The 26,012-nt window shown below is 37.3% G+C and overlaps 1 protein-coding gene across 4 annotated transcripts in view; it reads right to left on the bottom strand.

Moving 5' to 3' along the window:
• The window catches only part of BRAF (B-Raf proto-oncogene, serine/threonine kinase), a 211,387-nt gene that overhangs the window by 51,504 nt on the left and 133,871 nt on the right, over positions 1-26,012 (bottom strand). For all 4 annotated transcript variants that reach the window (XR_004057859.1, XM_010359812.2, XM_030931931.1 and 1 more), the window contains exons 6-11: positions 23,055-23,203; positions 22,019-22,138; positions 15,550-15,709; positions 7,881-7,917; positions 3,680-3,816; positions 2,898-3,015 (exon numbers count right to left, since the gene is read on the bottom strand). Coding sequence is in view for 3 of the 4 variants with exons in the window: in XM_010359812.2 (XP_010358114.1) it covers positions 2,898-3,015; positions 3,680-3,816; positions 7,881-7,917; positions 15,550-15,709; positions 22,019-22,138; positions 23,055-23,203 (721 nt within the window). In the remaining variant the exon portion in view is untranslated. The remainder of the gene's footprint in view (positions 1-2,897; positions 3,016-3,679; positions 3,817-7,880; positions 7,918-15,549; positions 15,710-22,018; positions 22,139-23,054; positions 23,204-26,012) is intronic.

The raw sequence follows: 26,012 nt of genomic DNA, 5'->3' as shown, positions 1-26,012 counted from the left end.
AAAAGTTTATCAGAGTAGTTAATATTTTTTTCAAATTTATGGATTACTTATGATACTTTGATTAGTAAAATGACTAACATTGTCACTAAAATTTAAAAAAAAACTTTATGTGAAACAGCTGTAACTCTCAACACTGCCAGTAGGTGTTGAAATTGGTACAACTACTTTGTAACACTGTTGGCAGCATTACTAAAACTGGACGTATGCATACCCTGTGGTCTCACAATTCTGTTCACCAAAAGACATATACTAAAAATGTTTATAGCACCAGCATCAATCAAAGCCCCAAACTGGAAACGATCCAATTGCAATAGATGAAAGAAGAAATCATGTTATAGTCACACAATGAAATACCATAAAGAGAATGAATGACTTCCAACTACACACAACAATATAGATGAATCTTATAAACAATGTTGAGTGAAAGGGGCCGACACAAAAGAGCACACACTATGCACTTCCTGTTGTGATCACAATGGTGGTTAACCTTAGGAGAGAGGTGATTGGCTGGAAGAGGACATAGTTGTGGGGGGGTGTTTCTAGAGTGCTAGTTAATGTTCTGCTTATTTAACTTTTTTTAGAGACAAGAGTCTTGCTCTGTCACCCAGGCTGGATGGAGTGCAGTGGTATGATCATGGCTCACTGCAGCCTTGAACTCCTGGGCTCAAGCCATTCTCCCACCTCAGCCTCCTCAATAGCTGGGAGTACAGGCATGTGCCACCATGCCTGGCTAATTTATGGGTACTTTTATACACAGGCTGAGTATCCCTTATCCGAAATGCCTTGGACCAGAAGGTCTCAAATTTCAATTTTTTTCTGATTTTGGAATACTTTGATTATACTTATCAGTTTAGCATCCCTAATCCAAACATCTGAAATCCTCCAATAAGTATTTCCTTTGAGCATCATGTCAGCGCTCAGAAAGTCTGATTTTGGAGCACTTTGGGTTTTGGATTTTGGATTAAAGATACCCAACCTGACTGGGTGCGCTGGTTCACACCTGTAATCCCAGCACTTCGGAAGGCCAAGGTGAGTGGCTCACTTGAGGTCAGGAGTTTGAGAACAGCCTGGCCAACATGGCAAAACCTTGTCTCTACTCAAAACATGAAAATTAGCTAGGTGTGGTGGTACGCGCCTGTAATCCTAGCTACTCAGGAGGCTGAGGTAGAAGAATTGCTTGAATCTGGGAGGCAGACATTGTAGTGAGCCGAGATTGTGCCACTGCACTCCAGCCTGGGCGACAGAGTGAGACCTTGTCTTAAAACAAAACAAAATAAAACAAAACAAACAAAAATAAATAAATAAAGATACTCAACTTGTATCTATATTTTAATAAGTTAAATCAACATTGATTTTTCTCAATTATCAAAGTAATACAGTGCTTATTCTATTGTTCATATCATAAAATACTGCATAGCACTTAAAAAAATGTTTAAAGACATTTTGAAGGTATAAAAAAATTCCCTTAATTATGTCACTCAAAAGTGACATTATATGTTATTAGGCTTTTACATGAATGTAGTGTGAATATGAACACCTGTGAAAAGATAGCTTAAGGAGATATATACTAAAATACAAAGTCTTTTTTTTTTTAGACAGAGTCTCGCTCTGTTACCCAGGCTGGAGTGCAATGGTGGGATCTTGGCTCACTGCAACCTCCACCTCCCAGGTTCAAGCAATTCTCCTGCCTCAGCCTCCTGAGTAGCTGAGATTACAGGTACCTGCCACCAAGGCTGGCTAATTTTTTGTATTTTTAGTAGAGACGAGGTTTCACCATATTGGCCAGGCTGGTCTCGAACTCCTTACCTTAGGTGATCCACCTGCCTTGGCCTCCCAAAGTGCTGGGATTACAGGTGTGAGCCACTGTGCGTGGCCTAAAATACTGTCATATAAAAAATTATGTTATATATTTCCATGAGCTCCATAATATGGTATATTATACATACTGCTTTGTCAAATTTCATATGCCAAAGACACCTTTCTATATCAATAAATATAGCTCTACTATGCCATTTTAACTCCTATATAATCATATATGAAGGTACAAATTTATCCAGTTCTCTAATAGTTGATGTTCATTTTCATTTTTCATTAATATTAAACCTTTGATGAAAATACATCCACTACTCTAAATATAATCCAATTTAAAAATATTTTGTCCAACTAAGAGGCAAATGATGATTTCTATTTTTGAATTTGCAATTCTTTGATAACTAGTGAGGCTGAACATTTTGTATATGTTTACTGGCCACTTATATTTCTTTGTTAATTTTTTTTTTTTTGAGACAAAGTCTCACGGTCGCCAGGCTGGAGTGCAGTGGCACGATCTCAGCTCACTGCAACCTTTGCCTCCTAGGTTCAAGTGATTTTCCTGCCTCAGCCTCCCAAGTAGCTGGGACTACAGGCACGCACTACCACACCCAGCTAATTTTGGTATTTTTAGTAGAGATGGGGTTTCACCACGGCCAGTAAGGTCTTGATCTCCTGACCTCGTAATCTGCCAGCCTCGGCCTCCCAAAGAGCTGGGATTACAGGCGTAAGCCACTGTGCCCAGTCAGTAAGTACATTTTTAATATGTTTACTTGTGACTTACAATACAAATAAAATTATCAGCTGAAAGACTCTAAAAGAAAAAAAAATCCTTTTGAGGACTAGTTAACCTGGAGGAATTCTCCTTTAAAAATTATTACTATAATATAATGACAGGAGTCCTGATTGCTGTGAACGGTTTTTATTTCCCATAATTTTTGTTAGAAACTTTTGGAGGAATCCTGAAACTAATATAGTTTACTGATGCAAAGAGTGAATATTTCCTTTGATGATTGTTTTTACAAAATAAAAGTTGTTAAACATATCCTATTATGACTTGTCACAATGTCACCACATTACATACTTACCATGCCACTTTCCCTTGTAGACTGTTCCAAATGACCCAGATCCAATTCTTTGTCCCACTGTAATCTGCCCATCAGGAATCTCCCAATCATCACTCGAGTCCCGTCTACCAAGTGTTTTCTTGATAAAAATAGTACAAAAGTCAAGTCAAACCAAACAAAAAAAGAAAACCTTATGTTTCACTCTTTTTTAATTGGTGCTAAATTCATGTATCTTATCTGATAATTCAGTCTTTCCAAAAAAAAAAAAAAAATCAACATACAAAAGTATTTTGGTAGGGTAAAAGATCCACTTATTCAACAATTAGTAACAATACTATGGCTAAAAAGTGTTAGTTTTTAATTTTATTTTTAAATTTTACTTTAAGTTCTGGGATACATGTGCAGAATGTGCAGGTTTGTTACATAGGTATACATGTGCCATGGTGGATTTATTTTGCAGAAGAAAGTTGATTTTTTAAATAGGGAAGAATGTCCTTCGGTAGATATCTGAATTCTGGACCAGCCTTTTCATGCCTTCTAATACTAGTTTTCTCTCTTTTTCCTTATTTTAGAAGCAGAACACTGTTACTCTTCCAAAACTGCCTTCTACTAAATTATATTACAGATGACAGCAAAAAGCAGTGCTGTGGAAATATGCTTTAAGCAAAGAACTATCAGCTCTGAAATTTATTTAATTATGGGAGTTCTGTGTCACATATGGACATAATATATCTAAAGGATAATATTACATTTGGCTATGACTTCTAAGAAGAAAGAGAAAAAAAGATATCATATACTCTTACCATCCGATTCCTGTCTTCTGAGGATGAAGATGACTTCCTTTCTCGCTGAGGTCCTGGAGATTTCTGTAAGGCTTTCACGTTAGTGAGTGAGCCAGGTAATGAGGCAGGGGGGGTGGCAGACAAACCTGTGGTTGATCCTGAATTAGTGATAAGAAAAATGTATACATTAAGGAGGAGCAAGTATGTTAATTTATCAGGGGTAGAAGGTTGGGGGATATTTAGACTTAATTTTAAAATGTAGTGCATATTTAAATATAGACCTTTTGGAAAGGATGGGCCAAAAAGGGGCCTCATTTGGTGATTACAACTATAATTTCTTTTAGTTTTCCGGCCAATTTAATGACCTTTAAGATATCTGACGATAGATACATACTTTGTTTACTGGTGCAAAATCTAGGAGAAAAACAATCTCTCTAAAACAAGATAGAAATACTAAAAATACTCCCAAGTTTCTGTTTCTTTGATGAAAAAAAATCAAAAAGCAAAATCAGTGTAAATGCCTATATAACAAGTACACTTTTAATTAATTATTTAATATTACCTCAACAGCCAATCAATATAAAAAAAAAAGGAAACCCCCAAATGGAAACATTTTCTAATAATGGCCATAATGTTGAAAATATCTGACTTATTCATATTAATCACTAAACTCAAATACAATCCTAAACTACATGCTCTACTATTTAAGAGATATTGATCAGTATCACTGGTTCCTAGAGGCTGACATTATTAAACAAAGATTATTTGTTACCTACAAAACAGAGTTAATGTAAATAAAGCCAGGCATATTTCTCAAGACTTTCTGAAAAATCTCTGCCTTTGTAAGTGAGAGCTTTGTAAGTAAGCGCTATGGCCTCTCAGCCAAGCTACTATAAATACAAATATTCTATAGGTCAAGTGAGCCTGAGGAGTATACTCTTTGGAAGTGATCTCCGTTGGCAGGGTTGCATACCTTTCTCATGGCCAACATCCTGAGATAAGGTACAGTAGCACCAGGTTCAGAAGGGTTCAGGGCAGTGAATCTTACTGGGGCCTGAATACAGCTGAGTAGAACTCAGATGTCCAGGTAATAGTTCTATATACGGAAGAACAAAATGACCTCAAGAAAATAGATTCTTTTTAAAAAATGACTGCTACTCTTAAGGAAAAAAAGAGTCACTATCTTTCAGATAACAAGGATACCAATAACCACATTTAAATGTTAAATCTGTAGAAAATATTTACTATTATTATATCATATTATATCACCATGTAGAATTTTCATGATCTCATATGCAATTTTCTAAAATAAAATGGTGTCCAGAATGTCTATTAAGTAGAGCACAATCCATTTTCTACCTCCCATTGATAATTTTCAACATTATAAAGCCTTAACTGCTTGACCAGGCTTCACAGTTATGATCTACTAAGTAGTTTTATTGTATCACTTAATTGTATTACTCACTACTGTATGACTTCCATCCCATTCTATGGATTTTCTGAGAAACAGCAGGGCTGAGAGAGCAAATATCTAAAGCACCATTACTACATTCAGAATATATAACAGATACTAACTAGCAAGAATCAGTAAATATAAATCTTTAAAAATATTTATAGCAAGACATCTTTCCCAGCTTTGACTTAAGTTTTTTGTTTTTTTGTTTTTTTTTTCAGATGGAGTCTCACTCTGTCACCCAGGCTGGAGTACAATGGTGTGATCTTGGCTCACTGCAGCCTCCGCCTCCTGGGTTCAAGAGATTCTCCAGCCTCAGCCTCCCAAGTAGCTGGGATTACAGGCACCCACCATCATGCCCGGCTAATTTTTTTGGTATTTTTGTAGAGATGGGTTTTCACCATATTGACCAGGCTGGTCTCGAACTCCTGACCTCAGCTGATCCATCCACCTCGGCCTTCCAAAGTGCTGGAACTACAGGCATGAGCCACCGCGCCTAGCTCAACTTAAGTTTTTACAAATCAGTTTAACCACTAAATAAAACAGCAAGATGAAATGGGAGAATGAAATTATACTGTACACTTTCTTCTATTAGGACATAATTAAAAGGATAAATCATCAAACTTCTGAAGTACACTGAAATATCTAAAATATGTTATAAATCTTTTTTTTTTCCCTTTTTTAACAGCTCCCTCCCTACCTTTGACAAAAATACACACATCCCATATTGGAGGAAAGAAAAACCCAAAAAACACAGCTAGTGTTCCAGAATCTGAAAAAAGGCCAAAAGCCTCATAATAGAAGTTTCCATTGACATTTCAATTTTCTTAAAAACCACAAAAATTATTAACAAATATAGATCATCAAGAATAATCACTTAAATGCATTAAAATCAAAGGTATCCAGTAAGCTCTTCCCCACCCACCTTATTTATTCCCACCCACTAAGTTTAAGAAATTATCAAGACCAGGAAGTAATAAAATAACAAAAAACAAGATGGAAATCTCAGGTCAGGATTTTCTTGCTTTTAAAAATTTATGACAGACAGCATACAGAAAGCTTGTGGCAGTGAGTATGTGTGAGAAGCACATTCAGAGCATTCCAGCCAGGCCAAGCAGAAATTTAGTACTGAAAACTTTCACACTTACAAACACACGCTGTGAGGGTGAGGCACAAACAGCATCTGTAGTTTTATATTTAGTTTGCTTTGGGTGAAAACAAGAAAGAAGAGCCCAACTACCTCTGAACACTGGGCCAGGCTCAAAATCAAACACTATTTCACTGGGGACAGAATGTAGGAGGGGACTGGGAGTCCGGGATTGGTATTTCCGAAGACAGCGCATCAGCTGGTTCAAAGGGGCTGTCAGAAGAGAAAGAGAGGGGCAGGCAAACACAGGAAGACAGACACACAGAAGAAATGAAAGAAGTCATGGGGAATAAATAAGATGAATCGAAGCCTGCTTCATAAAATAATTCTGGACCAAAAATCTGCTCATTTTCATAAAATCCCAATGATTTTTTAAAAAGTGACTCATGAAAAGGACAAGAAATGCCATTTGATTTTAGGTACTAAGCAGGCTGTGCTTATGACTAAGTTAATTTTGTGATGCTAACATGATGGCAACATTTAAATGCTGGATGTATTAGGCAAAATTATCAAAAGCCACAGCTATTAAGACATATGAAAGTCAAACTGGCAGCAACATTAATTGGCAGGTTCATGAAATAACAAACAGGAAAAAAAAAATGCTCGTGTAACTATGTGCTATCATCAATACCAAGTCCAGAGTATAGAATGCAGGCTTATTATTATTTTGGTTGCTTCACGGGTATACAGAAACATAACAAAAGAAGGTTTATAACAATGTTTACTCAATGTAAAATATTGTTGAGTCTGGGCTTAGATATTGTGAAGATAAAGAAGGTCACAGTGAAGAGGTCAACTCTAAGTATGATATGCAGTTATTACAGGTCTTCCTTACTAGACAGAAGACAGCAGGGAAGGTAAGTGTAAAGGACCTCCTGGAAGAAAACTTCAAGATAGTCTCAAATGTCACCTCTTATAAAACATATAGGGTAATGCTTACAAAAAGTATTTTCTTAAGTAATGTTGTCTTATGTGCTAAAGTGAATACTAGATGAAAATTCAGTTAGAAATCTCAATTCAGTTTCTCATTTGTGTATTTACTGAACTAAGAAGAGGACAAATGGGCTTTGCCATTATGGGTCTGTTCTATAAAATGTACATTTAAAACACCTGTAGAAAGTTGAAGGAAAGTGGTTGATAATGTCTGACAAACCCCCTCTTCAGAATGATTTAGCAAAGTTTTATCTGATTCTAAGGTCAATCTTTAAGTATCAGTGAAGACCCACAAAGGAAATTTATCAACAATAGCTTTCAAGACAGTTACAAATTAATAAAGCAGGTATAATAATTAAGGATCTTTCCTTGGTAAGATATTTTAAAACTGTAGTCTACGGCCATACCATCCTGAACATGTCCGATCTTGTCTGATCTCAGAATAAATGTAGATAGTACATTTTAAGACTTCCTTTTATGTCCAGTCATCTTTTCTACTCATGTTATAAATTAGTTAACATTTTATTAGAGATAAATGACAAATACTATAGAAAAACAAAAAAATTTTGGGTTTCTCTACACATTTTTCTCTGTGTCTGTTTCATGCAAGAGGCAAGTATAAAGGAGATAAGCAGCAAAGCAACTGCAGTTTCCTTGAGTTTTTAAAAAAAACTGAAATCACTACTTACCTCCATCACCACGAAATCCTTGGTCTCTAATCAAGTCCTACAAATAAACAGTAATGTATATTTATTCCAAGCAAGCATATAATCAGAAAGTAGTGATAATACTGATTTTTCCACTAACATTAAAAGAATTATTTTATTAATTAAAACAATACATCTTATAACTATTACACAAAACAATTTGGAATTATCTAGTGAACATAATAAAATCTAAATTTTGAAGTACTTGTCAATGTAAGCCTATAATGAAAGAATTATTAGTCCTAATCAAATGTTGAAATCCATTTCAGGCCATTCAAAACCAATGGCTTCCATTATCCTCAACAATCCAACGCAGGAGCAGAAAACCAAATACTGCGTTTTCTCACTTGTAAGTGGGAGCTGAATGATGAGAACAAGTGGACACATGGGGGAAACAACACACACTGGGGCCTGTCGGAGGGTGGGTGGTAAAAGGAGGGAGAGCATCAGAAAGAATAACTAATGGATGCTGTGCTTCATACCTAGGTAATGGAATAATCTGTGTGCAAACCGTTGTGGCACATGTTGAGCTATGTAACAAACCGGTACATCCTGCACATGTACCCCTGAACTTTGGAAATAAATAAATTTTTTTTAAAATGGCTTCATCAATCCTTAAAAAAAATTATACTGGTGCATATTAAGAGCGATAAAAGTGTTCATAGTCTTTGATCTTGTAATTCCACTTCTGGGAACTTTTCTTAAGGAAATAATTCAGAAGAAAAAGTGATATGCACAAAGATGTTTAGTGCAACATTATCTATCATACTAAAAAGTTAGAAATAATTATTTCTCTATTATAGGCATTTCGACACACTTTGGTTAAGAAAATTTTAGTGTATCAATTTAATGAAGTATTATGCAGCTACCAAAATAATTATGAAGCTTGAATCACGAAACATGTTTACAGTGTAATTAAAAAATACAAAAGTAGGCCGGGTGCGGTGGCTCAAGCCTGTAATCCCAGCACTTTGGGAGGCCGAGACGGGCGGATCACGAGGTCAAGAGATCGAGACCATCCTGGCGAACACGGTGAAACCCCGTCTCTACTAAAAAATACAAAAAACTAGCCGGGCGAGGTGGCGGGCGCCTGTAGTCCCAGCTACTCGGGAGGCTGAGGCGGGAGAATGGCGTAAACCCGGGAGGCGGAGCTTGCAGTGAGCTGAGATCCGGCCACTGCACTCCAGCCTGGGCGACAGAGCGAGACTCCGTCTCAAAAAAAAAAAAAAAAAAAAAATACAAAAGTAAAAGTACACTGATTACAATCATAAAAATATGGATGGATAAGGGCACACTAGAAGAGGGAAGGAACAAAATGGCTCATAGAAAGGTTTTGCTCTTTGGGAGGCCGAGGTGGGTGGATCACGAGGTCAGGAGATCAAGACCATCCTGGCTAACACTGTGAAACCCCGTCTCTACTAAAAATACAAAAAAACTAGCCGGGCGTGGTGGCGGGCGCCTCTAGTCCCAGCTGCTCGGGAGGCTGAGGCAGGAGAATGGTGTGAGCCCGGGAGGCGGAGGTTGCAGTGAGCTGAGATCATGCCACTGCAGTCCAGCCTGGGTGACAGAGCGAGACTCTGTCTCAAAAAAAATGAAAGGTTTTGCTAAAATTTGTCCTGTTTTTGAGACTGAGTTGTTCTCTCGCCCAGGATGCAGTGCAGTGGTGTGATCTTGGCTCATTGCAACCTCTGCCTCCTGGGTTCAAGTGATCCTCCTGCCTCAGCCTCCTGAGTACCTGGGACTACAGGCATGCGCCACCATGCCCAGTTAATTTTTGTATTTTTAGTAGAGACGGGTTCACCATGTTGGCCAGGCTGGTCTTGAACTCCCGACCTCAGGTGATCCGTCCACCTCAGTGTCCTAAAGTGCTGGGATTACAGGCATGAGTCACCGCGCTTGGCTGCTAAAATCTGTCTTTATTATTAAAATACAGCTCTTCATGCGCCGGGCGCAGTGGCTCAAGCCTGTAATACCAGCACTTTCGGAGGTCAAGGCAGGTGGATCACGAGGTTAGGAGTTCGAAACCAGCCTGGCCAACATGGTGAAACACCACCTCTACTAAAAATGCAAAAATTAGCCAGGCATGGTGGCACATGCCTGTAATCGTAGATACTCAGGAGGCGGAAGCAGGAGAATTGCTTGAATCTGGGAGGCGAAGGTTCCAGTGAGCTGAGATTATGCCACTGCACTCCAGCCTGGGTGACAGAGTGAGACTCTGTCACAGAAAAAACAAAAACAAAAACTTATATATATATATACAGCTCTTTATAACAACATTGGTAGTGGGGACAGTCGCTATGGGTAATGTAATTTGGGCCTTGATAGGTAGAACTTCCATTAGTCTGTTTATTTAGTTTAACTTAAATATGAGGGATTGAATGGCCCCAAATATCTCTAAATAGTCTCTGCAAATAGACAACTTTTTGTTTAGAGGCTAAAACAAATTCTTTAAAGATGTATTTCTATTATGTTTAATGTATCATAAAAAGCCTTCAACATTTTCTACAGAATAATCAAATACATACCTGAAAACAAGGTGATAGGAGTTATGTGGCTACCAAAAAATACAAAAATTCTAGTGATGTCATTAACTTTCCATTCTTGAGAGCTTACAATCTCATTGGAAGTAAGATGCACACATTGGAAGTAAGAAGGAAGTAAATGAAAATCAAATAATTTAAGAATAATTGCGTAAGAATATAATAAAGGAGATGCCAAAGTTTGTTGCTTAGTTGACTGCCAACTAAGTGATACGGGTGATAAGATTTTTTTTTTTGAGATGAAGTCTCGCTCTTGTCACCCAGGCTGGAGTGCAATGGCACGATCTTAGCTCACTGCAACCTCCACCTCCTGGGTTCAAGCGATTCTCCTGCCTCAGCCTCCCGAGTAGCTAGGATTACAGGTGTCTGCCACCATGCCCCGCTAATTTTTTATTTTTGGTAGAGACGGGGTTTCATCATGTTGGCCAGGCTGGTCTTGAACTCCTGACCTTAGGCAATCCACCTGCCTCAGCCTCCCAAAGTGCTGGGATTACAGGCGTGAGCCACTGCACCCGGCCAATAAGATTTTTAGTGCTATGTATGATAACTATAGGACTTGGTCACTGGTAAAGCAGTCAAGGAATTTACTCTGAGTTAGGGTTTCAGAGATAGAGAGGCATGCAGAAGAGCAAAGAGTCTTTTAGATGGAAGGAACAAGACAAAGGCCATATCCTTTTCTTTTTTTGTTGCATCCCCACAACTCCCCACAACTATGGATTCACCAAATTTTGCTTTCTCTGCTCTTACAAGTTACTGCTAGTAACAACATAAACTTAGTTCCGTTTATCTTTAATTCCGAATGCGTTCTTTTTTTTTTTTTTTGAGACGGAGTCTCGCTCTGTCGCCCAGGCTGGAGTGCAGTGGCTGGATCTCAGCTCACTGCAAGCTCCGCCTCCCGGGTTTACGCCATTCTCCTGCCTCAGCCTCCCGAGTAGCTGGGACTACAGGCGCCCACCACCCTCGCCCGGCTAGTTTTTTGCATTTTTTAGTAGAGACGGGGTTTCACCGTGTTAGCCAGGATGGTCTCGATCTCCTGACCTTGTGATCCACCCGTCTCGGCCTCCCAAAGTGCTGGGATTACAGGCTTGAGCCACCGCGCCCGGCCTCTGAATGTGTTCTTAAAGCTCCTTGACAATCTTTTCTACTCATTCTAGGTTTCAAAGGTTCTTCTAGCATTTGAAAACTGGATATTTCAACTTTTTTCCCCACTCTTTTGTAGTTCCTTCTCTTACTTACATCCCTACCCTTCATCATAATAGAGAAAACAAAAGCCATCAAACAACTTTTCTGCTCTAATATCTGTAACTATTTGCATATTAATATTAGCTATAATTTCTGAATTATTATGTACCAGGCATAATAAGCAATTCAAACCCCTATAGAAGGTAAACACTACTGGCTCCAGGATTAAATAATTTACCCAACATCACACAGTCTGTAAAGAATTACAGAGCTGGCTATGTCCATCTTTAATTCTTCATAGTCTCTGAGAGACATAATTTCCAAGTTCAAGGAATTTTATTACATCAATTATTCCCTCTCCTGTTATCTTCAATTTCTCTTCACTGGCTTCTTCTCCAATTACAAATATACTAATGTCTCTTACATTAAAAACAATTGTCTCTTGGCTGGGCGCAGTCGCTCACGCCTGTAATCCCAACACTCTGGGAGACTGAGGTGGGCGGATCACTTGAGGTCAGGAGTTCAGGACCAATCTGGCCAACATGGCGAAACCCTACTAAAAATACAAAAATTAGCTGTGCATGATGGCGGGAGCCTGTAATCGCAGCGACTTGAGAGGCTGAGGCGGGAGAATTGCTTGAACCTGGGAGGTGGAAGCTGCAGTGAGCAGAGATCACACCACTGCACTCCAGCCTGGGTGACAGAGCGAGACTCCACTCAAAACATAAAAAACAAACAAAAAAAAACAACGGAAAAACAAACAAACAAAAAATTGTTCCTCAACCCTGAATCAAGCTATCCTCTTTTGTCATTCCTTCACAGCCAAGCTTCTCAAAATTAACACGTAATCCTACCTCCTCACCTGCTGCCTTCTCCTCTTACTGGCCCTCTAAAACAACTCTCAATGAAGTGAAGATGACATTTCAATTGCCAAAATTGATAAGTCATTTCAGTCTTTATCTCATTTGAATCTTTACGGCAACTGACACCAACTACTTCAGTGTTCTTGAAACCCCTTTTCTTCCTTTGGCTTCTGTAACACTTTTTCTAAGTTTTCTGGAGCTAGACTTAGGAAGAGACAGCCCATAAAGGAGACAGTCTCTGCCTGCACCTACAATGTTAATGTTTATCAGGGTTACATTTTCTCCCCTTTTCAATTTACATATGCTCTTTGAGTAATTTACATCCATGGCTTTAACTGACATAAATATGCTAATTACTCCTAAACCTGTATCTCTATTCAAGGTCCTTATATCCAACTACTACTGGATTTCTAAATCTGAAAGTCCCACAGGCATCTTAAAGTCAATATATCCCTCCAAAAAGCTAAAATTTTTGCTTCTGCAAACCTTGTTTTTCTTTGGTATTTAGCAAACGGTGCTATTTACCAGAAACTCGGTCTATAAGCTAAGTATCTATAAGCCAGAAACCTGGCATTATCCTCTACTTCTCATATTTTTCGCTCCTCTCCTCTACTACAAAACTGTATAGTGGTTAAGTATAAGAGAGAAAGGCCAGGTTTGAACCCACTTCAAAAATTTATCAGCGGTGTAATCTAGGGTATGTTTCTTAACCTCTGTAAATCTTAACAGTAAAATAAAGATAATAATGGTACATAACCTATGAGTTTTTATGAGGATGAAATAAGGAAGTCTATGTAAAGCACTTAGCATAGTACCTGATATATAAGTATTCATAAATAGTAGCCATCTTCAACATGATTCATAAGACTCAACACTGATTCACTAATTCATAGTCTCCCTTACCACAACACACTCTTTCACATCACCAATGCTATTACTTGAGTTTAAATATCATTTCTTGTCTGAAATACTGCAAAAGCCACATTATTGACAGTGCTGCCTCTATGTGTTTCCCATTTCATCTATCCTCCACACTACCATCAAAGATTTTTCTAAAATATAGAGCTGATCACTTCCTCTCACACTCAAAATTCTTCAGATTCCCTAAGACTACTTTAGATTTTAGAGTAACACACAAAGCCTTTCACTGTAGATTTTACCTACCTAGTTTCACCTTCCACCATTCCCCAAGCCTTCTCCTGGACCCTAAACTTCAATATCAACTAGTAATTACATTCCATGTAAAGGCACTTCTATGCCTTTCATTTCCTTAACAAATGACTTTCCACATCCCCCTATGCAGTGTACTCCTACTTATTCATCATAATCTGGCTTAAATATTATTCCTTCTCTGCTCAATATTCCTAGATCCAACCAGATGGAGTTTATAAACCCCTTCTCTAAACTACCATTATATGTTTTGTAATTATCTATTTAAATGTTTGATTCACCCATTAGCCTGTGACTTCCTTAAGGGCCAAGACCGTGTGCTATCAAAAATAATTCCCAATTGCCTAACACAATGCATAGCCCACAGTTATTAGTAAATCTTTTAAATGGAATCATAAGTGATTGAGCATGGATAAAAATGCTAAAGAGTTTGCACTTTATCTTATAATCAATGGTAAGTCACTAAAAGTTTTGGAACAAGAGAACAGATGATGCTAGAGGTGTAAAAAAATTATTCTGACAGTTGCAGAAAGAATGGAAATGGACAGAGAAAAATCAATGGCAGAAAATCTATTTAGGAGATTAATGTAGCATATAATTCAAGTGAAAAAATATGGGCCGAAATGGCGGCAGTAACAAGTAAAAACCAGTTTGTGATGCACATTAAAAGGTGATACCTTTTGACTGGTTATAAGAGAGGATGAAAAGGCAAGATATAAAGGTGACACTCTAAATGAAGCCCAACAGACCAGGGAACAGTGGTAACAATTGGAGAAAAAGCGAATAGTCTAAAAGGATGGTAGTTTTCAAAATAAAGAAGAAGGTTGCAATTTTGGACAGACTGAGAACAACCCTAACCTAGACATATGGTTTGATTTCTTGTATCACATTCTCCTTTTCCCCTTTCTTCCTTTGTTTTTAGGTCTTGCTAGATAGAGGTGAACCTTACTAATTAAGGAAAACTAATACTAGAAAAAAGTCACTTAAAATGAATCCAATAAAAATAGAGAAAAGTTTCTTAGTAAAAAGTGGGAAGAAAGTATGATTTGCAAATTTATCTAAAATAACAAAATAAAAATTTACAATAGTTTTTCTTTTATATTAACATTTAATAAAATTTATAGTTCTAACTATATGCTAATTTTAAAATAAAAACAGAAAGAATTTTTTGTTGGTCATAATGCTAATAAGCTTATGATAGCACAAATTGAAATTCTTTTTTTTTTGAGACAGGGTCTCACTCTGTTGCTCAGGCTGGAGTGCAGGGGTGCAATCATAGCTCACTGCAGCCTTGACCTCCTGGGCTCAAGCAATCCTCCCACCTCAGCCTCCTGAGTAGCTGAGACTACAGCTGAGACCTCACCATGCATGGCTAATTTGTTTTCTTTCTGGTAGAGATGGGGGTCTCACTATGTTGCCCAGGCTGGTCTCTAACTTCTAGGTCAAGCATTCCTCCCATCTTGGCCTCCCAAAGTTTTGGGATTACAGGCATGAGCCACCATGCCTGGCCTGAAATTCTTAATTTCATATTCACCTCTTATAGGCACAATCATAATCATTTTTATGAAAGTTTTAAAGAACTTAATCAATTCTGCCAAGGGTTTCTATCAGTCCTTTGATATTTAAACCATTTTCATTTGAAGATGACTTTTATAGAGATGGTATCATAAGGGAAAAAAATCAGAGTGACTGTATAACTTGGTGTCAGTGAAGTATTTAATGCCACCAGAGAGAAACCAGAGGCTTTTCTGATTTGTGATTCACAAAAAGCTTATCACTTAAAATAACTGTGATAAATGAAAAAGGGCACTTATTTCTGATCTAAGTTGTAATTACAGCAGAACATCAAAGATACATACTTGATTTTTTTTAGTTCCAGCAATGCTGGATACTTACATCAATATTGACAGGTTCTATTGTGTTTATATGCACATTGGGAGCTGATGAGGACCGGTCTCGTTGCCCAAATTGATTTCGATGATCTTCATCTGCTGGTCGGAAGGGCTGTGGAATTGGAATGGATTTTGAAGGAGACGGACTGGTGAGAATTTGGGGCCTGGAAAAATGAAGTCATTGGAAGATAAGATTCAGAGTAACTATATAAAGATAACAACATTTAAAAAGGAAGATAAAAGGATTTTCTTGTTTTTATATTCTCAAAACCATTAAAGCATTAAAAACCTAGCAGTAATGACTTTCGAAAGTATTAATTTAAAAATCCAATACTGCCAAAGCTGCTTTGCTGAAGCAGGCCCTCCAGGAACTATCAATGATAAGAACACTGATTTTTATCCAGAAAACACCAGGGAAATTTACAAATGGCTAGAAATTACCTGTGGCCATCAACTGAAGAAGTTCAACTTTTAAAGTTATATAAAAATGCTCTGAGAATGACTGAATATAATTTGCCATTTTTTTCTAACTTTGTCTTGACATCTGAATTTACTAAAATGAAAATTTCACATATTAAGAAATTATAAATATTTTGAGAATACACATGCATATTTCAGGACCTGAATGATGTACTTGTTCCTTTACGGGAGTTGAATGAAAATCGAGAACAATATTGAAAAATCCTTTCCAAATTCAGAAGATGGTCCTCAGAATGCCAATATCTCTCATATTCTGGATTTTTTATCATGCCCATTATTGGTAACAAAGACACAAGAGAATCATATATTAACCATTAAAGCAAATATTTTTTAAAACTGCTATTTGGAAAACCACCAAAATGTTACACTTGTATGCTATTTGGAAAACCACCAAAATATGTTACATACCTTTTTTGGTATGGTAGCAAAATAACATAATCTATGATATCTCACCCTAAAATGAACCTGGCACTCACAGAGAATACTAAAGTTTTGAGCCTAGATTATAAACACTTGGAAGGATCTAGCCCCTCAGAAAGGTTATCCTGGGAGTGGGGAAATGAGTGTCACTTGATAGATGAGGTAAGCTGTCTCACTTAACTCCATCAAGACCAATGAATGGCTAAGTGCCAATAAGCTCTCTTCACATATTGGTTATCATTCCACCCTATTTTATGCAAATTATTATTATATATAGCATTATTTATTGGTTACTAAGACACAGCTAGAAGGACAATGTTGAGGGAATAAAAAGACACTTTCATGAGATGTGAGGAACGGGAAAAAATATATAGTAGGAAAGGAATGGATAAAGGTTTGAAGAGCAAAGGAAGCCTAACAGTGAAAGTCAGCCTCTGAATAAAACATGTCAGAACCTGAACCACACCAGTTCACAATTTTACTTCTTTGAAGCACATTATTAAAGACAGGGAAAGAAGTTTTGACTTCAATGTGTTTATATTAACGAAATGAATCCACTAGTATTTTATATATTATTTGATATGCAAATAATAAAATACTATGTACTTAAAAAAAAATTGGTATCGGCCCAATGAGAATTATAGGCAAGAAAAAGCCTTTAGGAAAACTAGCATGTTCCACCTAGGTCCTTTTTCTTTTTTCTGATTATTGAGAAATTTTTGGTTTGTGACAGAGCTGTCTTTATTTTTGCTTTAGGCAGCCAAATATATGTCCATAGCTAGAAAATTTTAGGAGCAGGAAAAGGAATGCAAAAATGACATTAGTCAATAAAATTTTAGAAAGGGTACTGACTGTCCAGACAACTATTTACAGGCTGATATAAAGTCTCCAGGCAGGCCGCGTGCGGTGTCTCATGCCTGTAATCCCAGCATTTTTGGAGGCCGAAGCAGGTGGATAAGGAGTTAAAGACCAACCTGGCCAACATGGTGAAACCCCATCTCTACCAAAAATATAAAAATTAGCTGGGTGTGGTGTTGAGGGCCTGTAATCCCAGCTACTCAGAAGGCTGAGGCACAAGAATCAATTGAACCTGGGAGGCAGAGAATGCAGTGAGCCAAGATCACGTCTCTGCACTCGCCTGGGTGACAAAGTGAGATTCCATCTTAAAAAAAAAAAAAAAAAAAAAAAAAACCCAAAAAAACAAAACCAAGGCTTAAAATTGGGAAAAGTATGAATTAACTAGAATTTTATATGACAGTCTATTGTAATAATTGATCTGGTATAGGCAGAGATGGCAGTAAGTCACTTCTAAAACTCACCAAGTTAGGAATATGACAAACATGTAGTAGATAACCAATCAGAAATAACCAGAAGAAAAACAAAAACTAAATTTAATCTAAGAGACTTCACTATCATATCTAAATAATGCATATATTAGAAAATGATGACATCTGCATATTATACAAAATCAGAGAAACTCAATTTGGTAGTTGGTATCTAATAGTTACGCCTTGGTCCACTAAGTCAACTTCTCTAGCTTTGAGGGCAAGTACAGGGGGACACTTGAAGTGATCATACTCTGATGTCATTGAATATCTGAGCCATGTCCTAATTCTATGCTTAACGAAAACAGTCTTCTGATTATAATTTGATTTCCCATAAATCTCTTCCAAAAGAAGAGTGAGTGCTGGTGCACACAATACAGGAAGTCTAATTTACATAACAGGTATATTTTTCACTGATAAATATTACCTGGTATCCTGATTCAATTTTTTTTCTGATTTCGGTTAATATAAACCAGTATAACTCCTAATCTCATCATTTCTGGGAATCAATAAAATTACATTACCATACTGGGAAATCTTTCCACTAACCAAGGTAACTTATACCCTATGAAGTATCTTGGCAGTCAGCAAACTGGCTTTCTCCCAATGATACCTGTACCTATCTTGCAGTACCAAATTAAAGATAGTACCAAATTAAAGCAGTACCAAATTAAGGATAACAGGAATTTTAATTCAAATACCCTTCAGCAAATTACTAGTTAGTTTAGATCTTATTCTTAATCTAGAATATTTAAAAGTTTTGAAAACTTTGGTTTGGCGATATGTACATTTTAAATGTTGATCTCTCATAAATTTATACATTCTACAGCATTTTTAAAAAGTAGAAAAGGAGGTATCTCTCACTTTGTACTCAAAACTGGGCAATGTATCGCTTCTCCAGTATTTCTTGATTACATCCATTATTACACTTGTTTCATGACCATTATTATTGTTATCAGGACTAGTAACAAACTGCAAAAGAGTTTTGATACTGAACAAGATTGCCTTCTATCTTTAACAGAGACAACCATATAGAGTTATGTCATAAAAACATCAGAAAAATGATTATAGATAAGTTCGAACATCTTTCTTATCATTTGCTCAAGATCAGAATCTATTTCAGTTCAGTTACCAATAAAATACTCATGGCACAGGCAAATGGTTTCTTAATTTTAAGATAGCATTCCTTCACTGGAAGGCAAATGTCCTGGATCATTACCATTATAAACCTTCAGAGAGGCCAAGCTAATTTCATTATGGTGTTTTGTGACTGCTCACAGAACTGGGACCTGGCATTAGAAAGGCATCATGGTCTATAGAATCTGTCAGGAGAAAATGTTATAACCAAAAGATTAATTAAAAACCAACCAAACAATAAGAACATTTTGATTTGACCATCTAAAAAACACACAGCTGCACACAAGTAATGATAGAGCCAACAAGAATAAAATGACTCCACTAAAGAAGGTAACTGCTACAACCTGACAAGAGAACACAATGACTGCATTTTCCAGTGTTCCAAATAGGTAAGTATACCCACTGCTTAACACAAAATTCTTTTGCAAAATTTTCTAACCTATGAGATCATCAGAAAGGCTGGTTTTGTAAAAATTACAAAGTCGTACTGAAAATGTAAACTGATTTTGAAAAGATTTCTCTAGGTAGAAATCTAAAGAAATAGCATTACATGGTGAAGAGTGGGAGGAAGTAGGGTTACAAACTGACAATAAATATTTCTAATCGTAACATCTTAAGAATATTCTAGAACAGAATGCTGTATGGGGACCTTTTTTTTTTTTTTGAGACGGAGTGTCGCTCTATCGCCCAGGCTGGAATGCAGCGGCACGATCTCGGCTTGCTGCAAGCTCCGCCTCCTGGATTCACATCATTCTCCTGCCTCAGCCCTCTGGAGCAGCTGGGACTATAGGCGCCCACCACCACGCCCGGCTATTTTTGTTTTTGTATTTTTAGTACAGACGGGGGTTTCGCCGTGTTAGCCAGGATGGTCTTGATCTCCTGACCTCGTGATCTGCCCGCCTGGCCTCCCAAAGTGCTGGGATTACAGGCGTGAGCCACCGCTCCTGGCCTTTTTTTTTTTTTAAAGCATTTGCTTCCAGATGCAGCCTAAATAACGCTGCCCCAAATTCAATGTGAAAGAGTACACAGACCTGTGTCAGAAATGTTCCAAAGCTAGTTAGGTGCACTGTCTCACACCTGTAATTCTAGCATTTTGGGAGGCTGAGGCAGGAAGATCACCTGAGGCCAGGAGTTTGAGAAATGTTGCAAAGTAAACTGATACTCACTTAACTCATCTTTATTGTGTCTTCCTTTTTATTTCCTGCTATGAAGCTTAAATATACGATGCCTTGGCATTATTTTTCTTTTTTTGAGATGGACTCTCGCCCTGTCACCCAGGCTGGAGTTCAATGGTGTGATCTCGGCTCACTGCAACCTCCACCTCCCAGGTTCAAGTGATTCTCCTGCCTCAGCCTCCTGAGTGGCTGGGATTACAGGTGTGTGCCATCATGCCCAGCTAATTTTTTTTTTTGTATCTTTAGTAGAGACAGGGTTTCACCATGTTGGCCAGGCTGGTCTAAAACTCCTGACCTCGTGATCTGCCCGCCTCAGCCTCCCAAAGTGCTGGGATTACATGCATGAACTACTGTGCCCGGCTGCCTTTGCATTGTTTTTATTTTATTTTTTTATTTTTTTTATTTTTTATTTTTTATTTTTTTTTTTGAGAAGGAGTCTCACTCTGTCACCCAGGCTGGAGTGCAGTGGCCAGATCTCAGCTCACTGCTAACTCCGCCTCCCGGGTTTACGCCATTCTCCTGCCTCAGCCTCCCGAGTAGCTGGGACTACAGGCACCCGCCGCCTCGCCCGGCTAGTTTTTTTTTTGTATTTTTTTAGTAGAGACGGGGTTTCACCGTGTTAGCCAGGATGGTCTCGATCTCCTGACCTCGTGATCCACCCGCCTCGGCCTCCCAAAGTGCTGGGATTACAGGCTTGAGCCACCGCGCCCGGCCTGCATTGTTTTTAAAGTCACTTCTCAGCTTTATCCTCCACAACTGATTAATAATACTATTAATTTTTTTCTTTTATGCTTTATGAATATCTATCCCTTTTCCATACTTCTAGCACCTGAACTTGTCTTCATTGCCTCTCTCAGTCTTCACTACCAACAATATCCTAGGTTGGCCTTCCTCACCCTAAATTTTCTGTCAATCCATCTATATTTCACTGCTAATTGATTTTTTCTTTAAGGCCATTTTCATCAAGTTAGTAATCTGCTTAAAGACCTGTAAGTCTAAATTCTGGCCTCAATTCCAAGACTCTCCATAATCTGGTTTTACATATGGTACTTCTTAAGTTAGATAAATCTTTCTTCACTAGCTCCTAAACCTAACATCCTCATTCCCTTTATATCTGTTGTTTTTCCATTCCCCTCTCACCATGCTTCTATTCCCTAGGCCCATTCAGACTGTAGTAATTCTTTAAAGTCTAGTTCAAATCCCACCTTCTTCATTAAGTTTTCCTGAGCACTCTCTTTTTCTCACTATTCTTCCTTCTGTAAACAGGAAAACATTTATGTCCTCATCACATAGTTTAATATACTCCATCATAAATCGTAGATTATAATTATATACTATTTTTACATTGTTTGCCATTGTCTCATATATCAATGCTTCTTCATAAGTGGAAGTCATATACCTATGACTTCCATACAAAGGTACAGACTTTATTCTATACCTAATAAAAGATGAACTCAAGTTGTAGACTCAAAATGATCTGTTGCATGGTTTTTGCAGGACTGGTTCTGAAATAGTCTATGTCAGCTTTAATCCCATTTATTTGTACCAAATGCATGTAAATATCTGACTGGTGTGATAAAATAAATTATTTGGGGAAAAAATCCTTAATTTAACCATTTAAATTTTGGAAATGTTTCTAATTAACCAAGAGATCCAAAAGAAAGCAGTTCAAGAAGTATGTCACTGAAGAGCAGAAGTCAAATCATAACCAATATTGATTTTTTTCAGGACTGATTCTGAAGTAGTCTATGTCAACTTTAATCCCATTTATTTGTACCAAATGCATGTAAATATCTGAGTGGTATGATAAGTTATTTGGGGAAAAAAAATCCTTAATTTAACCATTTAAATGTTGGAAAGGTTTCTAATTAAACAGGAGATCCAAAAGGAAGTGGTTCAAATAGCATGTCTCCGAAGAGCAGAAGTCAAATCATACCCAATAGAGTCTGAGGTGGGTGCGGAAGGGGATGATCCAGATGTTAGGGCAGTCTCTGCTAAGGAGGCCTCTTCCTGTGGTATTGGGTGGTGTTCAAAGAACTTGGAGACAAACAGCAAACTGTGAGGCAAAACAAAATAAACCTAACTTGTGTAAAACCCAGAAGATTCGTAGACCAAAATACATAGTTAACAAAAAAAACCTGAGATCAAATTCTATTCTCAGAAAAAACTGTTAAAATTCAATTAGTTGTATTTTTGTCTAAAGGCTTTTTTAAAAAAAAAAAAAATTATACTGTGCTTTCAAAGGCATGCTTATAACCAAAAGCTAATCATTCTATTCAGCAAATTTCTACATACTACAAGATGAAAATCATGCTTTATGGTTAAAGAATCATGCTTTATGGTTAAAGAAGAAGTATCTACTGTAAATTAGGTGACATTAAATTTACTTAAAGTACAGAGTTAAGTTTTATTTGCTCAGGTGATCAAGAAAAATAAGACTTTAACAGCAGCAGCAACAATGATACAAAAAAAACTGGCATACAGCAAAGAGAAATTTTAGAAAGAGATATGTACTGGATACAAAAATTTTACATCTTACTCAAATAAATTGGGGGAAGGGAGTTGAATGCGGATGAATAAGAGAAAGGAAGAATATAAACGTAATTTACAAAATAGTTAACAGAATCAGACCACCTGATCTGTGGTACAAAATCATAATGCTTAATTTAATTGAAACAACTCTCCCTCTCCTCCTAGAAACTATCCAAAAATGGTTTCTATGGGTTAGGGGTCTTGATTAATTAAACAATAATATAAAATATAAATTAACTGTATAAGCTGAACCAGAATTACAATTTTGGAGAGAAATACTGCCTATTCTACATATTATTCTCTAACTACACTTAAAAAAAAATTCTCTGTAACAACTGTACGGAAGAAAAAACCCTCACAGACTTCAAATGTCATAGCTTCACGTTAAGAAAATTTAAGTGTAAAATGGTAGGTAGAAGATATATTTTTGGATTACTTACTCAAGTTGGTCATAATTAACACACATCAGTGGAACCTCTGTACTACAACGCTGGTGAAATTTATAACCACATGTTTGACAGCGGAAACCCTGGAAAAGCAGCTTTCGACAAAAGTCACAAAATGCTAAGGTGAAAAATGTTTTTCGTACCTGCAAGGTAAAAAATCATACAGATTTCAAAAACTCACAAGAAAACTTTCTAGAAACTGACATATCTACTTTCTTGTTTAAAATAAAATTGTAATATATTTATATCATGAAATTCACACACTAAAGTACTATTACAAAATGAAAACCAGGGGGTTCATGATAGTAGATGGACTACACATATTTATTTCCCATCCCAGTATCTAACTTAAAAACTCAGAAGTTAAAAAATGAGAAATGAGTAAAAGGCTGGCAACTGATTTTAAGCTTGACAACATAAAAGTAAAAGTAGAGATGAAAAGGAGGAAACAGAGGTGAAAAGAAGAAGAGTATACTTATCATACAAAGAGGGAGGTTAAGAAATGCTGACTGGTGTTGATGGAACAAGAAAGGTGTATATTAAAGTTACAAAGGCATCCAATAGAAGAACCAAAAAACTACTACTAATAAAAACATTGGGGGAGAGGAGGAAGAAGAAGAACTAAAAATGAGCTAATTCCTTATAGGATCAGTAATCAGTATATGATATCTAAAGTTAATAAAGCAAGAAATTATGGCTAAAAGATAATTACAGTCATGTGCCACATGACACTTCAGTTAATCATGGACTTTATACCACAGTAGTCCCACAAGATTATAATGGGGTTGAATTAATTCCTATTGCCTAGTGACACCTTGAAGATCCTGACCCCGTGTAGATCAAGGCTAATGTGTATGTTTGTGACTTCTTCTTTTTTTTTTTGAGACAGAGTCTGGCTCTGTTGCCCAGGCTGGAGTGCCATGGCACAATCTTGGCTCACTGCAACCTCCACCTCTTGGGTTCAAGTGATTCTCCTGCCTCAGCCTCCTGAGCAGCTGGGACCACAGGCACGTGCCACCACGCCTGGCTAATTTTCCCCTAAGTAGAGAAAGGGTTTCACGAAGTTGGCCAGGCTGGTCTCAAACTCCTGACCTCAGGTGATACGTCTGCCTAGGCCTCCCAAAGTGCTGGGATTATGAACATAAGCCACCGTGTGCAGGTTGTGTCTCCATTTTTAACAGAAAAGTTTAAAAAGTAAAAAAGAAAAATTAAAAATTTTAAAAAGAGAAGAAAGCTTATAGAACAAGCACATAAGGAAAATATTTTTGTATAGCTATATAATGTTTTTTAAATTTTTTGAAATTGTTATTTCAAAAGAGTCAAAAAGTTAAAATTAAATCTTAGTTTACTGTAAATTTTTTACTTTATAAACTTATTAAAAAGAAAAATTTTTCTAACTGTAGTGTAGCCTAAGTGTACAATGTTTATCATAAAGTCTACAGTAACAGATAGTCATGTCCTACGCCTTCACATTCACTCACCACTCACTCACCAGAGCAATTTCCAGTCCTAAAAGCTCTGTTCATGGTAGATATCCTACACAGATACACCATTTTTTATCTTTTATACTGTATTTTTACTGTACCTTTTCTATATTTAGATACACAAACTTGCCATTGTGTTAAGGTTACCTACAGCATTCAGTACAGTAACATTCTGTACGGGTTATTAACCTAGAAGCAACAGGCTCTACCATATTGCCTAGTTGCACAGTTAGGCTATACCATGTAGGCTTGTGTAAGTGCATAACAAAATCACCATTGATGCATTTCTCAGAACATATCCCAGTCGTTAGGCAATGTGTAACTGTATTTATTAAGATGAAAATAACCACCAAAGAGCTTAAAACAAAAACCATTAAAAATTAACAGTGATTTCCTCTAGAGTAGAATTGGGGGTGGGAGGGAGAGACTATAATCTAAATAATAGCTAAAACAAAAACAAAACAGCTGACAGAATCAGAACCCCCGATCTACAGTCCAAAAACATAATGGTTAACTTTGGATAAAAATGTAAAAACAATTATTTATAAAAGATAAAACTAGTAAGCAATCATATGAAAATCGAAACAGCTCTTCCTAATCTTACTAAAAAAAATAAGGAACAGAAAAATCACCTAAAAGACAATAAGATCTATTTTTTCTAACAAATGAGCAATTTCTTAGAGGATTAGAACGTTTGGGCCTCATAAACTTATTTGTGAACACTTCTCTAGGTGAAACTTAGAAGGCGACATGTAAGAATTCCATGTTAAAGACAAATGATGTAGAACATCAGTCACATAACAGAACTGTGCTAGGGAGAATCTATCCTACGAAAGGCAGAAATTGCTTAAAATATATTTATTTAGTGTATATAATAATAAGAAAACGTAAGAATAAATATCAAAACGTTAACAGTGGCTATTTCAGAGTGGCGAGAGCATGGGTGCCTTCTATTTCATTATTTATTCTTTGCTCTATATTCTTGAGATGGAGTCTCGCTGACGCCTAGGTTGGAGTGCAGTGGTAGGATCTCGGCCCACTGCAACCTCTGCCTCCTGGTTTCAAGTGATTCTCCTGCCTCAGCCTCCCAAGTAGCTGGGGACTACAGGCATGCACCACCATGCCTGGCTAACTTTTGTATTTTTTGGTGGAGACAGAGTTTCACCATGTTGGCCAGGCTGGTCTCGAACTCCTGACCTCAAGTGATCCACCCGCCTTGTCCTCCCAGAGTGTTACAGACATGAGCCAACACACTCAGCCTCTATATTCTTAATTCATTTCAGTTTTTCAGATTTTTTTTTTTTGAGACAGAGTCTCGCTGTCACCCAGGCTGGAGTGTAGTGGCACGATCTTGGCTCACTACAACCTCCACCTCCTGGATTCAAGCGATTCTCCTGCCTCAGCCTCCCAAGTAGCTAGGACTACGGGCGCACATCACCACCCCTGGCTAATTTTTGTATTTTTAGTA

This window comes from Rhinopithecus roxellana, chromosome 6 (genome assembly GCF_007565055.1).
Source record: "Rhinopithecus roxellana isolate Shanxi Qingling chromosome 6, ASM756505v1, whole genome shotgun sequence".
NCBI lineage: Eukaryota > Metazoa > Chordata > Mammalia > Primates > Cercopithecidae > Rhinopithecus > Rhinopithecus roxellana.
The sequence above is the reverse complement of the archived record's forward strand: the minus strand, read 5'-3'. Positions and strand labels throughout refer to the sequence as shown.